Source organism: Thunnus thynnus, chromosome 4 (genome assembly GCF_963924715.1).
Source record: "Thunnus thynnus chromosome 4, fThuThy2.1, whole genome shotgun sequence".
Lineage (NCBI taxonomy): Eukaryota > Metazoa > Chordata > Actinopteri > Scombriformes > Scombridae > Thunnus > Thunnus thynnus.
The window spans coordinates 15,373,217-15,388,724 of record NC_089520.1 but is presented as its reverse complement, the minus strand read 5'-3'; the positions used below and the strand labels follow the sequence as shown (position 1 = coordinate 15,388,724).

Sequence of the window (15,508 nt, the reverse complement as noted above, 5' to 3'; positions counted from 1 at the left end):
AGAAAGACAGAACTTAAGAGGGTTTGAAGTAGCATAGCGGAGAAATTTCTGAAGTGAAGGAATGAGAATATGAAAAGACAATGAAACTGAGAAAAGGCTTATAAGGCAGATTATGTGGAACGAGGGAGTGTGTTACAGTATTTGAAATATGTAATGAGATCATATTTTCATGGTGTTACAGTGTGCTTTTGAAAGCAAACTTATTTTAGATGTTTGTGTAGTTTTTTTTATATTTATTGCTCTTCTTCTTCTTTTCTAAGTTATATGCCTGACATAAAAAGATATTTGACTTGAATTAAGATTTGAGTGATTTACCATAAACAGCTAACGCACCATAGCAGAATACTGAGCTCTTCCTGAAGATAGCTTTGGATAAAAAAGAGACTAGTTCATCAAATTGTTTTGGTTTCAATTACATTTTTATGTATTGCCTATTTTATTTGTCTTGATTTTAGGTACATCACTTACTTACTGTATGATTAGCATTTTATTACTTTGTTTTTATTAAGTTGAAGTGATCCCCTGACCATTTGTGGTTTTGAGTGAAATGTCTCAATGACTGTTGGATTGCCAAGAAATTTTGTACACACATTCATGCCCCACCCACAATGAACTGTAATTTGGTCATCACCTGACATTTTGCCAGTTTGTCCATACTTAGTTTTGACTTTCCCATCAGCCTTAGCTGTACTTTGTGTTCAGTGCTAATTAGTGAATGCTAATTAGCACTGAACACAAAGAGCACACACTAAAGATAGTGAAGATGCTTAACATTATACCTCCTAAACATCAGCATGTTAGCATTGTCATTGTGAGCATGTTAGCTGATTTTAGCATTTTGCTCAAGTACAGCCTCACAGAGCCGCTAGCGCAGCTGTAGAGTCTTAGTCTTGTTTTAGCTTAGTGGCTAGGCATGCAGCCTCTAGAGCTACACTAATGTCCTCTTGGAAGATGTGTTATTTTGTGTGCTCTATATTTTGACCTCCAATCCCACCAGCCTGTTCACCACAGGCTGCTGCTCTCTAAAAGTACAATCTCACCACACTGCTAGAGCTTGCTGTAGTTTAAAATAGAGGAAATGGTGAGCAATACATAGTAAGTTTTGCTAACTAGTATCATAAACCCTGTTTATTGTCTCAAACCAGATAATCAGACTTTGAAGCTGATGTTGTTCCAATACTGTTTCTCTTGATCTGTCTGTTCTCTGCTGGTGAAGAGGTGTATCGTTCAGGAAACTCAGGTAGCCTACCAGTAAAATCAGCTCCTGTATCGTTTCTCAAATGCATTTCCCTCTCCATCATTTCTGTGCTTGCCATGGTCACATAGCGAGTTGCAGTGCCAAGTAGAAAAAATTTAACCATTATGAACTCTGAAGGCAGCGGCAAAGAGCTGTGCACATTCACGAATGCCAGCCGCCCCCCTCCCCTTGCTGCCATGGCATGGCTGATGTCGTGTTTACATTGAAAACAATGGAGGCGGCAGCAGCAAAAGCTCACTGTCTGTACAGCTCAACAGCTCGCTGTCAGTCGTGGCAATCTTTCGTGTGGTGTCTGTTGTGACCTATGTCTCTTTTGTTATTTGACACTGTGCATGGATGACCAAACAGTTTGGGATTAATAGTTATCACATCAAATCTAATCTACAGTACTCCCCGAGTGGCTTTTTTGCTAGGTGAACCTGCTGATCCTTATGAAGGCTAATGATGAAGCCAAGATAGCTGAAATAAAGCATTGTACACCGGAGAAGAGCTGTGTGACATATATTTTAATGGATTTGTATATAATCTCACACTAGTTGTTATGTGTGCATTCTTAAAATTCATCATTATTAGAAAGACAGCCATGCCATGGAAATATCCCAGGCAATGATAAGAAAGAAACAAAATTAGATAGTGAGACAGATGGATTGATACAGACCAACAGAGGCAAAGACAGATATCAAATCAGACACAGAGACACAATCAGAGACCGAGACAGTTACAGTTGTGTGTGTGTGAGAATGAGGATGTGCCGGAGAGAGGGGGGATGGGAAGGAGTAGATATGATGATGAGGGAGAGGAGCTGTGCTGGTGCAGTAATGGTGTGCCCCACATCAGACAGAGCCCTGCATTATTTAATGCTCTGCAGATTGCTCTGCCCTCTGCACTGTGAACCCCAATAGCACATCAGAGGAACAGCCACAGATGCAAAGACAACTCAAAAACAGGCTGAAGGCTAAATAATTGTGTTAAGAGGGTGTCTGATTTGAATTTCCCCTGAGGAGGGGGCTGGCTTTTTGAAAGGATTTGTGTCTTTACTGATTCTTTGAGAGAGACAAAGAGAAAATATAAGTGAGATAAAACAAATTAAAACAAAAATAGTATATTTACATCTATTATATATAGTATATAAAACCTGGAAAAATGTCTTCTTTATCAACTTTTTTGGTATTTTGTGTTTCCCGATGAGCTGTGTGAAAATTATGACAGCAGTACACAGCCATATGTTCTTTGAACAGGGAGGATATAACCACATGCCCACTTGTGATCACATGTCATGAAGTGCCCTTTAAGTGAGATACTTCATCCCCACAAGCACCAGCAGCAGCTGATCTGTGCATCTGCCACCTGCAACACTTTTGAAAATGTATGAAACTAAGTATATGTAGAAAAATGTAAACTGGATTTATTAATAACTTTTAAATCAAGACCTAAATGCACATGCAGCCAAACATATTTTAATTTCAGTCTGTTATCAAAAGAAAAACAGCAGTATAGGTAGAAAATTCAGCCGAGAAAAACAAGTTTGAGAAGTTACGTTTGAGAGACAGACGCCATCTAGCGGCTGTAGTAATTTTGTGATGCAAAGTGACGCAGTTCAGATAACGTCAATATAAGGTGACAAACTTCCATGATCAGGAGAAGGGTCTATCTGCAGTCTTGCAGACCTACACAACACACCCACTTCACTACACAACACCCTCCCAATGTTGTCACCATAACGGCATGTTACACGACACACCCCCCCGACCCCTAACCCTAACCAAGTGGTTTTTGTGCCTAAACCTAACCAGACTTGTAATGGTTTTGGAAAGCAGCCTATTAAGGTCCTATGGGTCATTCTGGAGTGCAGTGCTATGGCTGCCTGATGGTGTAAACGTAACAGTAGGTCGTTTTTCACTGGATGAATGTTAGACTTCCAATGTCGTTTAATTATGAGAATGTGTTGGTCAAGTAACTTTTTTCCTAGATATTGTTTTTTAATTGTATTTTTTCTTTGTTAGACAGTAGACATAGATGTCTACTCGGACAGAATTGGACCAGAGGCATTACAGTCACACAGTTAGCATCTTAAATTAGATCCCTAGTCTTTCAGGACACCCCCTGTTTCTGTTTCTACTTGGGGTGGGACATCTTGATCTTGATCCAATGCTATTGCTACTCTTGCACCAGTATTGCAATACTTTACATTATGTTAATGAGGTAGAAGTGTTTCCCTACAACTACTAACATTTGTAACTGGAAGGTCAGATTAGCAGGTCAGATTTTTGCCAGTTTATTGTTTGTGGTGAATAAATGATGGCACGTGTGATCATGTTGAGAGTGTGTTGATTAAAAGACACTTTCGTTCACTTTCACCTGTCTTATTACCATAAAAAGGACCATTTTATTATTTATCTATTTTTTACTATTTTTGTCATTTTAGAGGTATATTTTCTTTTAAACACAATACCATTTTATATAACAGATAACTGTCATATAATAGCCTTTGCCATGATTACCTGATTATCATTGGCACAATATCATGATAGTATCTTTCCACACCCTTTGATATACATCCCTAATTTCTACATTTCCACTGATAACAAATAGTACCATAATTTGCATATTTATTTCTGTACTCTTGTTGAGGGGATAATATCTGTATCAAAATACAGATAGAGGCTGCTTTGTTTAAACCAAATAAGTAGGAGGTGAGGATGAAGAACATGGTTATTTATTTATTTATTTTTTATAAATAAGGAGAAAGACATTCTTTTTCCTCCCCCACTTACTTTGCCCTCTGCCTAGCAACAGTAAATGCAAAAAGAACAAAGATAAATCATCCCCTTTAAATCCAAGACTGACTGTGTGTAGTCTTCTGGTTTGTCTTCGTTTACCAGATTGAGCAAATGTTCTCCCTGTTTTGCATATTTTTCTTAATCAAATACAGTACAACAACTGTGAACCAACAGCAGATATAGTAGACTACTAAATTAGAGCAGCTTGGCTGAGTAAAGTGGAGTCAGGAGATCCTTTCTGTTCTCATCTGGCTTTGTGTCAGACAGACAGTCAGCTGGGAGTTGCAGTGATAGACTCATCACTGCTGGAAAGGCTTTTTTTTTATTGGCCCCTTCTCTGATACTGGGAGCACAGATGGGCTCGATACACACAGAGAAAGCAATCAGAATATCAAGCATGTGAATATTTTATGTGTCTTGACCCAAATAATATTTTAACCACATCTACTACTGCTACAGCTGCTCATTGTGCTAAGTCTTGTGATTATATAATGAAAAACTGAGAAGACACCTGATAAATTTGAAGCTCCAATTCATTCCATCTGTGGTACACAAACATGTCTAATTATTATCTCCGAAATTACAAAATGTTCTGGCATCTTTTCAGGGTTAAGACATTTATCTTCTTTAATAACAATATCTACTTTGACTCTTTGACATCATGGCAGGTGTTTAATTGTTGGAACTTCTTAAGATGTTAAAACTACCATCATCACCAGAAGTTAGCTGCATTTATGCATTTGTCTTTCCACATTACTTCTAATTTCATTCTGGTAAGACAACTGTTTTTATTGCTATACACAAAATGTTTTGGATTACAGTTCAGTTTCAGACTGATATAGTTTGACAACTGCCTGTCAAATACCAGTCTATAAATCTTAAGCTTTTGCCCCGTGACTTGAAGGACAGTCCAAGACCAGCCCATTTCCTAGGATTGATTCGTAACAAAATCGATAATGGTTGTATGAACCTACTCATACTCCTGGGAGAAGCTAAAAATAAGATTCAGTTTCAAGCCTCACAGTAAACATGAACAGCAGAGAGATGAATCCCTCTCAAAATGAAAAGTAATGCTTTTTGTGTTAGGTTTTATACACCACTGGGTCTGTGTTTGGTGCAGAGAGAGACAGAGAGAGAGAAAGAAATGAATAGAGAAACAAGCATCACATAGCTGGCATTTTGAACAGCCTCGCACATACTTTTAAGTGGGAATAATATATGCACATGCTCAATGGCACACACATACAGTACATACACACAGTGCCTTCATAGTGCCTAGGGATGCATAGGTTGCCAAGCAACAAGGTGGTGTCCTAGAAAAAAAGTTCAGACTGGAAACGTGGAGTTGGATGTGGGTTCAGCACTCACTATTGATCACAGTTAATGGTTTCACTGTACAACAGTCAACTGATTTTTTTTCTATTTCTGTCCTTTCATATAGTGACAATAGAGTCATGTTTCACATATTGACTACAGATGATGAAGCTTTTACTTTACCAGTGGGTGTCATACGAGCTTCTCGTGTGTGTTGTACTGTGTTGGAGTATCCTTGTTCTCATAAGAAAATTCAATCTCTACAACAATATACTGTTCCTTTTCACACTGTATTTACTTTTAGAAATATAAATCAAGTGAGCACTTCAGTTTGGATAAACAGAGTTCTACTCTTAATCTGTCATCAGGCTGTACGCAGAGTGGATTAGCAACCCCTTTGTTTGCAGAAATGAGACAGTCTGTTTTTATTCATAGATGATAGTGGAAAATAATAAAAAAAATAATTTGAAATAATTCCACCCACCATGCTCAGTAAAAAATGAGCAAACACTTACTGCAATGCTTGTAGTGTGTGTCTGATAACCATCTGGCTGGAGGTCACCTCATATCAACTCTGTTCTGTGCTGTGCTGTCTCGATACACAGCAGCACTCCAGCTACAGTGCACTGACATACTGCAATTATAACCAATATTAACTGCACAACATATGGGGTGGAAGTGGAGTCTTTGAATTTTGAGTGCTTTCTATTTCCTTGTCAGTACTGTACAGTATGTGCTTAATATATTTAAGTATGATTGTCTTAAGTACATACAGTACTTAACTGATTATATTATTTTCCTTCTCACAGAAATTGATGAAGATCGTCTCCCAAACCAGTTGTACAAGGTAATGTAATCCATGCTTCCTCAAAGTCTGTTTGATTGAAATATAATCACAGAAATGGAATTATGGGAATTCAATTTTTCCCTTTTTAATGAAAAATGATCTTTTTCTATGATGAAACAATCTCTTTTATCTGAGTGCTCTTTCTGCCCGGCTAATACACGTTGATGTTTTGCAGGCAGCCTTGCTGAACTCACCTCGACAACGGCGAAAAGGTCAAAAGGGCACACCTACAATGAAAGGTAGAGTCAGTTATCAGTCCTGTCATGTTGTGATGAGTGACGATGTGTGATGCTGGCATTTAATGTGTTAGATCACACTGTTTGTACCCATGAACAGGTAGAAGCCTAATATTTATTTATCTATTTCTCCTTTCTTTACAGTGAGACAAGTGTATTATTGAAATGTAGTCTAGTTCCAGACCACTGAATCACTACCCAGTTTGTTAAGATACTCAGAATGAAGTGAAACAAAATGACTGATTTATCAGGCTTATTGAAAACAGCAAAACTATACATGTAAAACTCCTAATTCCCAAAGTACTGCAATAACTGTTTATTTTGACATAAACATAACAGAATATATGCCCCTCTCTTACACCTCTTTAAACCCCCTATTGACTCTCTTATGCCTCAAATTAGTGAGAGAAAATAAAGTGAGTTAAGGACAACAAGAGGTTTGTTCGTTTGTGACAATGTCAAACCCAGTGTATGTACAATCCTCACATGCAATGTCTGAATATGCTATACAAGCCTACACAGCAGTTGCCAACTGAGGGAAACTTTTCCAACAAGAAAAAGCACCTGAAAAACCTTGATGAGGTACTAAAAAATTATTTTTAAAAAATAAATAAATAAATAAATAAACAAGGGGTTTAGAATCCAACAATGAATTTATCAAAAGTTCAATACATCCAATAACAGAGGTGCAATGGTTAAAATAAAAAGAAGTCTAATTGAATAGGTTCAGTGGTATAAAACCAATAGTATGTCTAATACCCAGTTTTCCCATTGTTACAAGTCTTGGATGTCAGATGTTAGGTGAACTGACTTGGCAAAGTACTGTAGTTAAACTAATGATGGAAGTTTGTTCTACCCTGAGTGTTGGAGCCAATCAGTGCTGCACTTGCTTAAGAACACATTATCCAAATTATCCATATTTTCTGACTAGAATTTCTCCCAATTTAAATCTTTTGAGCTAAAAGTGAATGTTTTAGGGCACCTGGGATGCTGGAGAAAGCTTGAAGAACAAATTTCAAATAGGCACACACAGAATCCAATTGCTGTCCAAGTGTTCCAGCAGCTGATATTTCTGTAGGCTGCGATGCAATGCAAACCCTATTTCCTAGTAATAAATCCTTGCATTCAATCCTAGTCGTCAATTACAATTAAATACAAATATCAAATGTGAATAGTTCATGCAGAATGTGTGCAGTAAAACAGAGAATAATTACAATAACAAAGAAAATGAAGCAAGGGAACAATAATGCAAAGTTAAGTGAAATTTGGTGCACTAGGATGTTTATTCTTCAATTAGTTTCACAGCTAAACAGCTCATGAGTGTGATGAGTCACTTCTTAGATAAAACCCACACGAAAATCAGTCTGCTTAAGTTTCCCCCTGCAAGGGATTAAGAGTAATAAAACCATGGATGAAGGAGGTCATTTAAAAAATACGAAGACAGCGATTAAACTAATCATCTCCCAACTTGGATGTGTCCCTGCCTGCCCCCACACTTAAAGCAGTGCTTGCTGTTCATGAAATGTTGTGAGTTTATTAAAAATGCTTAACCTACAATATTCTTTTGAAGTGCTGTATTTCTTCCACCTTTCTTTCCTGTGTAATGTTCATACCCTCTCTCCCATTGGTTCCCTTCGTCTCACACCACTTTCTTTCCTTGCTTGTCCTCCTTTTGTTTCCATCTCCCCGACGACTTCATGCTTTTTACATAACACTTTAACACCACTATTTCATAAATCGACTCCTTTCTCCTCTAATCTTCCCTCTCCTTCACCAACTCTTTTTTCTCTGTTCATTATCATCTCTTTACTCCCTCTCACCAGAGCTGCAGTTCCTGGTGGAGCACCACCTATACAGGCAGCAGCAGGGAGCTGGGGACGAGTGCTCCTCAGAGAGTTGCCTGTCGGACCGGCCCAGCCCTGACTCTGTTCCCACTGGGGAGGAGCTCCCACATGATGATGAGGCCACTGCAGAGGCCTTTGAGAAACTGCGCTGCCAAATGGAGGGTATGTTTGGAGACCATGAAAAGAGGAATTATGCTTACAGCTTTGCAGCTACATACTCAGTGACACAACACTCCTTGAAAATCTATGACTGACTTTAGCACGATCAGGAGTAATTCACCGACCTATAAAACGTAATTTCAGTCAGTGTAAGCAGGTAATAGGAATAAAGTATATGAATGAACGTATGAACAAGGCCAAAAGAGAGAGTCTACCAAAACATGTGGTGGGTAAGAAAAGGTGTAGAAAAATGATGAAAAGATGAATGCAAGAGTGTATGAGAGTGCTGGAGTGAAGGGAGGACATGGATGGGACAGATAAGGAGGTCACCACTGTGGTACCATGAAAGGAGAGCAGATGGAGGACTAAGGAAAGAGGATATTAAAGAAAAGGAATAAAGCCAAATACAGCTTATTAACATGTGAGAGGGAGTCTAGAATGAAGGGAAAAGGGATAAAAGTCATGTTTAGAAGTAGGTAGAAAGCTTGAAAATGGCTGTAAGGGATATATGTAAATGTTGGGTTAAGGAGAAAGAGGAGAATTATAAGATGTGAAACAAAGGGATTGGGGCTGCAAAGAAAGGAATGATTAAAGGAATAGTTCAATATTTGGGGAAATTTGCTTTTTGCTGAGAGTTAAAAGATTGATACCACTCTTCCATCTGTCCTAAAAATAGTGTACTATGTGAGCCAGCGGCCTGTTATAGTTTAATGGCAAGCCTGGATCTGTCCAAAGGAAATAAAATCGGTCTAACAGCACCTCTGAGGCTCATTAATTAACATGTCATATCTTATTTGTTTAAAAAATAAAAACCTACATAAAAATTACAATTCAGTGTTATGTGCCGCATGATTTCTTGTCCACAAACAGTTCACATTTAAATGCCAAATAGTTGTTCTTACACTGCAGTTTTTGTGTGGTTTAAGTTAGGTAGTGAGCTTTAGGAGTGCTGGTGGGTAGATTAAGTTAACTTTAGACAGAGCTAGGCTAGCTGTATCCCCTTGTTTTCGGTCCTTGTGCTAAGCTAAGCTAACCAGCTGATGGTGGTACCTACATATTTACTGTACAGACAAAACTGTCCTCCCAAGAAAAACAACACAATAAGTCTTAATGTCAGTCACCCAAAAATGAGTCACGTTTGAGTGACAGATGCCATCTAGCAGCCATAGTAAGTATGACCGAGAGCAGTGACGCAGTTCAAGTGACGTATTTAAAAGTTGACAAATTTCCTCATTCAGAGGAAGTCTAGTGGAGAGTAAAACTCAACAGTGGACTTTGCCACAGGTTCCGCTGTTTGTTTCCTGTTTCCATTCGTGAGTGTCACATTTCCAACCACGAGTCAAGACAGACTTAAAAAACTTAAATGTGACTGTCCCCTAACCTTAACAAAGTGATAATTTTAACCCAAACCATAATCTTTCCCTATACCTTGCCAGGTTGTTTTTGTACCTAAACCTAACTAGACCTTAACCACAGCGTTGTCACATCATGAAACATCATTATTTTTTAACAGTGACAGTAATGGTTGACAGATAAATGTTGTCCTGCCGATTACTGCACCGACAGGCACCAGATTAAAAAACGCTCCTATGTGTCTAACTGGAGTGTATGGTCAAACAACGGTAGGGCTAGGGTCAGGGTTAATGTTACATTAGAATGGTATCAATCTTCTCATCTAACTCTCAGCAAGAAGTCACGTAAGTGTATTTCCCAAAATATTGAACTGCACCTTCAAAGAAATCACTTACATAGTCAGTAGTCAAGTGCCACCTTGGCAGATACAGTGTCCTTTCTGTGCCAAATACTTTCTATCTAATGACAAAAAGCAGAGGTCAGCCTTTCAGTTCAGGCCAGATAATTCATTTTAATGGCAGGTGAGTAGATGGTCACAGAGTACAGCAAATACTGTACACACATTCAGTAATTACTCAGGACTAATGCATCATGAGTGGACATGGTTGTTTCTCAGAGTGGTGCCAAAAAACATTTTTATAAATTTTGTTTTCATTTTAATCACTGGGACACACATGGTTGATTCTTTGTGATGTAAAAGCTTGAAAAAAACCCCCACATACTTCAAGGTTGTGAGACGGCTGTGTGTTTCTTTATGGATTGTTCACGTTATAGAGCTGCAAATTAAGTTCTCAGTCTTGATGAAAGGAGAAAAGAGGAAGCCGGGGGAAACAAATCGATGACCATTAACGCCAGCCCAGTCGAGTGTGGCTTCAGCTTAAGATCAGCCTTTAGAATTCACTCAGCATGAGTAAATAACACGTAACTGTAAATGTCAGGTGGCATTGACTGATGAGACAAGGCAGTCTGGTTCAATACACTAACATAATTTAACAGAAACAAAAGGACCAAAGCATTTTATTCACAGTATTGTATGATGAAAAGTGTATTTGCATCATCTATAATTTATGGACAGCTGTATCAGTCACTATCTTCATCTCCATCTCTTCCTCTGTTTGTTTCTTTGCAGAGTTCTCAAGGGAGAGTCGATTAGAAGCTGCAGGTGGACTCGAGTGCCCCCTTTCCAAGGAAAAAGAGGATTGTTCCAGCATTGCCAATGTAGCAGATCCCTCATCGAAACAAAGCAAAGCACAAGCAGGTACAGAAAAGTGAAAAAAAACCACAGGCACGCAGTAATCCTTCCCCCCGGAGACCCTTCATGATCGGTTCACCAGGCAGTGTTTATTTAGAAATGTTAAACAGTTCAACAGGCTTGGCTTGGTGTAGTGTAATCATGGCTCATCAACAAACATCTGTGAAGTGGCTTTGATCCACACTACACACAAAAAGTCTGGGGGTATTCTGTCATTACTGTGAATTTTCCTTGTTATTTTTGTTTGTTTCTTACTTTTTGATTGATTTATTTATTTCTTTTTTGTCTTTTTATCATCTACAGTATGTGGACCTATTAATCACGAAAATTTAGTTGTGTTAAGCCAATTTAAGCATTATATAAAACGTATAAAACATAGACTAGCCTAATGTATTCTAAGAGTTGCTGTAAACCTTCATAATGAATTATGATGTCACACATTTACAGTCACAGGGCATTTATAGTACATTCATAAAACTTTAGAAGGTCAAGAATCACGACTGACCATTTATTAAGAAACAAAATTCATGGTCATTTTTAAACAATGGGTCTTTGATTCCACATGAAAGAAAATGAAAGAAAGCGATGACCATTGATTTTGTTGGCTGAAATTAAAAACTGGCAGATTTTAACAGCTGTAGCTAGTTAGCTTACTAATGCTAACTCTGGGAGTTGGTTTAAATCTCCAAATGACTTTTTAATGTTTCCAGCCAACTCATTTCTAGACTTTTGCTTTATTGTTCTTTTTTTTTTAAGCGCATGGTTCACTGATAACAAGTTGGTGGAAAGTTTGGTCTAAACTTTCCCAAATCCCATAAAGAGCAGGAAAGGGCCACTAACATTAGCCTAAACTTATATGTCAAAGCATTCAGGAATAGTGAAGTCCTGGATGGGGATTTTTCTAATGTAGCATGCAACCCCACAAAATAATTAAGTTACTCAGTGATTGACTTGACCTGGCCAGTAACTCGAGGTTACTACTGTGGGCAGTAAGCTTGTTAGCCGGACATGCTAATGATTGCACCTTATATTAGAGGAGACATTGTTTAATTAATTTCTTATACTATTGCACCTGTGTTTTTGGTTTTGGAAAGACCCACCCTTCAAACTCTCTAAATGAGGAGTATTGCTGTTATCACGCCACTTCAACATGTGGAGAAATACAAACTTGGCAGGCCTAGCAACGGTTGCTAAGCTGTGATTGAACAATCACTGTTTGTTTGAGGAGTTTAACGAACTGTCAAATGCTCATAATTGCTCTAACCATATTGGATGTTAAGTTTTGGTGTATGAATTTCATAGTGTTTTTTCATCCGTTTACCATTTGTTGATCTGGTATCAGAGCTTCTCATTCAAAACCTTTACAGAGCATGACAATTTTAAATGTAAAAGTGGAAGAATATGTAAAAAAATATATATATATTTTTTTTTTCTCATATGATATCATAAAAAAACAAAAGTGTCAGTGAATTACAGAAAGGAAATCCTATGTGGCTTCCTGTGTAACTCTCCACCACTCAAACTGAAAAGCCAGAAGGAATAATGGAGGTATACCTTTTACATCTTGACCTTTGCCTCTGTGCGGTAAAACACAAACCAAGAAAAAAGAAACAACATTGTAATTTTCTCTTCACATGGAGAAACAACTGCTCCTACACGGGACTGATAAAAAAGTATTACAAAATATTTATTTTTTGCAGAGCTGTGAGAGTCCATTAAAATCCCTTCAGTCTGCCTCTTCTCTCTTTTATTGTCTTCAAGTCTTTTATGCCTCTGTCTATATTTTACAGACACAAAAGCAGCAGCATCCAGTGCGAGTCAGCCGGCAGAGTAGAAGACAAAGAAACCCAGCCTGGAGAAAGAGAAATGGAGCGGTCTTCTGTACAACACAATGCTGCTCAGTGTGCTCAGCCAGCCCAACACAATGACAGAAGATTGTGTCTTCAGATCCACTTTTTAGATACATCAGGGCGCCTATATTCCTCTACAGTCAGGCCTTATAGTTACCACCTCGAGAACAAGAACAAAGGTTTCTAAACTTATTTTGTGTCAAAAAATCATAAATAAAGGGACCGTTATTATAATATATTTGTTTTTTACAGCTTCCCCTGCCCTGAACTTAACTATGTATGAACCAGTTGTGACTTGCTGTCTAGTAAATGGGAAGGAGGGAGCATGTCCTGTGTCACAATCACGCAATCATTATCATAAAGTACCAGAACTCAACATGCTTAATGTCTCCTTTAATGTTCAAAGGCATCAAATATTCAATTTACAATCCTTTTAACAGCTTTTATCATTAAATATGTGCCATGACCTCTGCAATTGTTGATCCATCTCAAAGCAATAAAATTGTATTTGTACTTTATAAATCACTGGGAATCCATTACATTAAAATTGAATACCATCACTTAGTCCCAGTGTTAGATGTTCAGTCATAAATGAGTGGACAAAACATCAGGGTTAAATTTAAGATAGATTTTTGTGTGTTTACACTAGTGAATTTGATATTCCAAACATGTATTTGAAGTAACAGTAACTGGATACTAAAATTAAATATCTTTTCACTCTTAAATTAGGCGGGTGATGAAGTGAAATGTATTAATATCCCAATTATTAAAATCATGTACAATACAATGATAACTAGACTTTTACCAGCCAGACTGTGTGGTTGTAAATGTCTAGTTAACAAGCAGGGCACATTACAGAAGACTGTGTCTGCAGCCTCATTTACATATTTTGGATTAACAAGGAAGATTCCATCTCCAATGAGCAAATTGCATCCTCATTTTTGACACTTTGAATACTTTTGAGAGTCTAAATCCTGGTCCTAAAACAACTTCTTGCATGACACTGAATGTACAGTGACTTTTTTTTTAAGCCTAAAGGCTTTAATGTGGTTCATTTTGTAGGGGAACTCATTTAAACAGTGAATCAAACATTTTAAATACGGTACCAGACACAAATCACAACTACTGGCATTCCCTTTTATTTACAGTTTTGTATGTAACAAGAACATTATGAAGTCATCACCACACTCTTAAATGTTTTCTCTGTTATTTGTATCACTCAAGTGGCATTATTATGTAGATTATGTGACAATCCTTCCATAACCACCACATTATACTTGACTTGTCTGAAAGAAATAAAGTAAAATAAATAAAACTGAAACAGAAGACTAAAGCCACCCTAGTATTGATGTCACTTCACCAGATTTATCAGCCACAGTGTGAGCAGTATCTTTCCCAGCTGCCAACAGAGACCACTATGTCCACAATGAACAAGAAAGATTGTAAAAACATTCCTGTGCAAGCTTTTCTTTTTCTCCTGCAGTGTATTTATGGACCATGTAATGTTTGTTCTGTTTTGAATGGTAATAGTGTACTTTACATGAATTGAATCTGGGGAATTTTGTTCCAATTTTACTTGAATTGATGGATGATTACATCTGTGATCTAAATTTGTTTGATACAATAAAATGTTTAAATTGGTGATTGCATGTTTTTCTTTCACACTTATCCAGGGACAGTCTATGACGTTTACAAGCACTGACTCAAGCTGACACCATGTTTGACTATCAGTGTCAACATAAAGTCAGCACATAATTACCTGTCATCTTGAGTGTCCAAAGCAGGATCTACTTTGCTTTTAAAATGTCAAAGAAGGGGTATGTTAGGGCAAATCTCCAAAAACCTCAAGTTAAATCTACAGTGTCTTGACATCACTGCACACTGTTCGTGTTTGGTTGAGGTTGACTTTAACTATATGCTAAAAATAAGCACTCTGCCAATAAATAATTCAATGGACTTGGGGCCAGAAGCATAAAAATGCATACATTTTTCATAAACAGGACTGTTTTCCATGAATATATTTTGTCCCACTGCAAGTTAAGCTTCAAGTGATATAGACTCTTCCAGTTGACTTTAAAGCTAGCGTGAGTGAGATTGATCACTTCTATTGGAACTTTTTGCTGTGAAAGAATTTTGCAATCATCACCTCATGTTGCTGTTGTATAAACCCATAAGAGTAAAGTGTAAAGTTGCTGTTTTGATTGATTTTCTATATTTGGGTGAGAGATACTCTGAGAGAACAAACAATATGGTTTTGAATTCACACTGGTTTAGGGAAGGATGTCTGTATCTTCAAAATAATTTGAACATCATATGGGTCTTTTGCTTTTGTGATGAGATGCTAAAAATACCTCAAATATTGTATGCATGTGTAAAGTAGTAAGATTAGTGTTTTTCTTTTAAACACAGTTACTACAATAAATGTCATGCCTGTTTTGTATAATGCATTTATACTGATATGTATATGTGTGTGTTGGAGGTCGGGGTGAAGTTGTGTGTGCACTGCATGCACAGCTCAGATCATGCACATTTAACAGAAGACGCAGGGCTGTGTCTTCAATTATTGTTGTGCTATTTATTAATTTACATCCAACCAGCTGATTTGAATGTAGAAA

General features: G+C 37.6%; 1 protein-coding gene across 1 annotated transcript in view; it reads left to right on the top strand.

Annotated features, from left to right (window-relative positions):
• LOC137181301 (protein phosphatase 1 regulatory subunit 1A-like) overlaps positions 1-14,535 on the top strand; it is a 28,571-nt gene extending 14,036 nt beyond the window's left edge. Inside the window, exons 3-7 of the mRNA XM_067586901.1 lie at positions 6,162-6,199; positions 6,375-6,438; positions 8,259-8,441; positions 10,921-11,049; positions 12,834-14,535. Of these exons, the coding sequence (XP_067443002.1) occupies positions 6,162-6,199; positions 6,375-6,438; positions 8,259-8,441; positions 10,921-11,049; positions 12,834-12,877 (458 nt within the window). The 3' untranslated portion in view covers positions 12,878-14,535. The remainder of the gene's footprint in view (positions 1-6,161; positions 6,200-6,374; positions 6,439-8,258; positions 8,442-10,920; positions 11,050-12,833) is intronic.
• Positions 14,536-15,508: the final 973 nt, after the last annotated feature.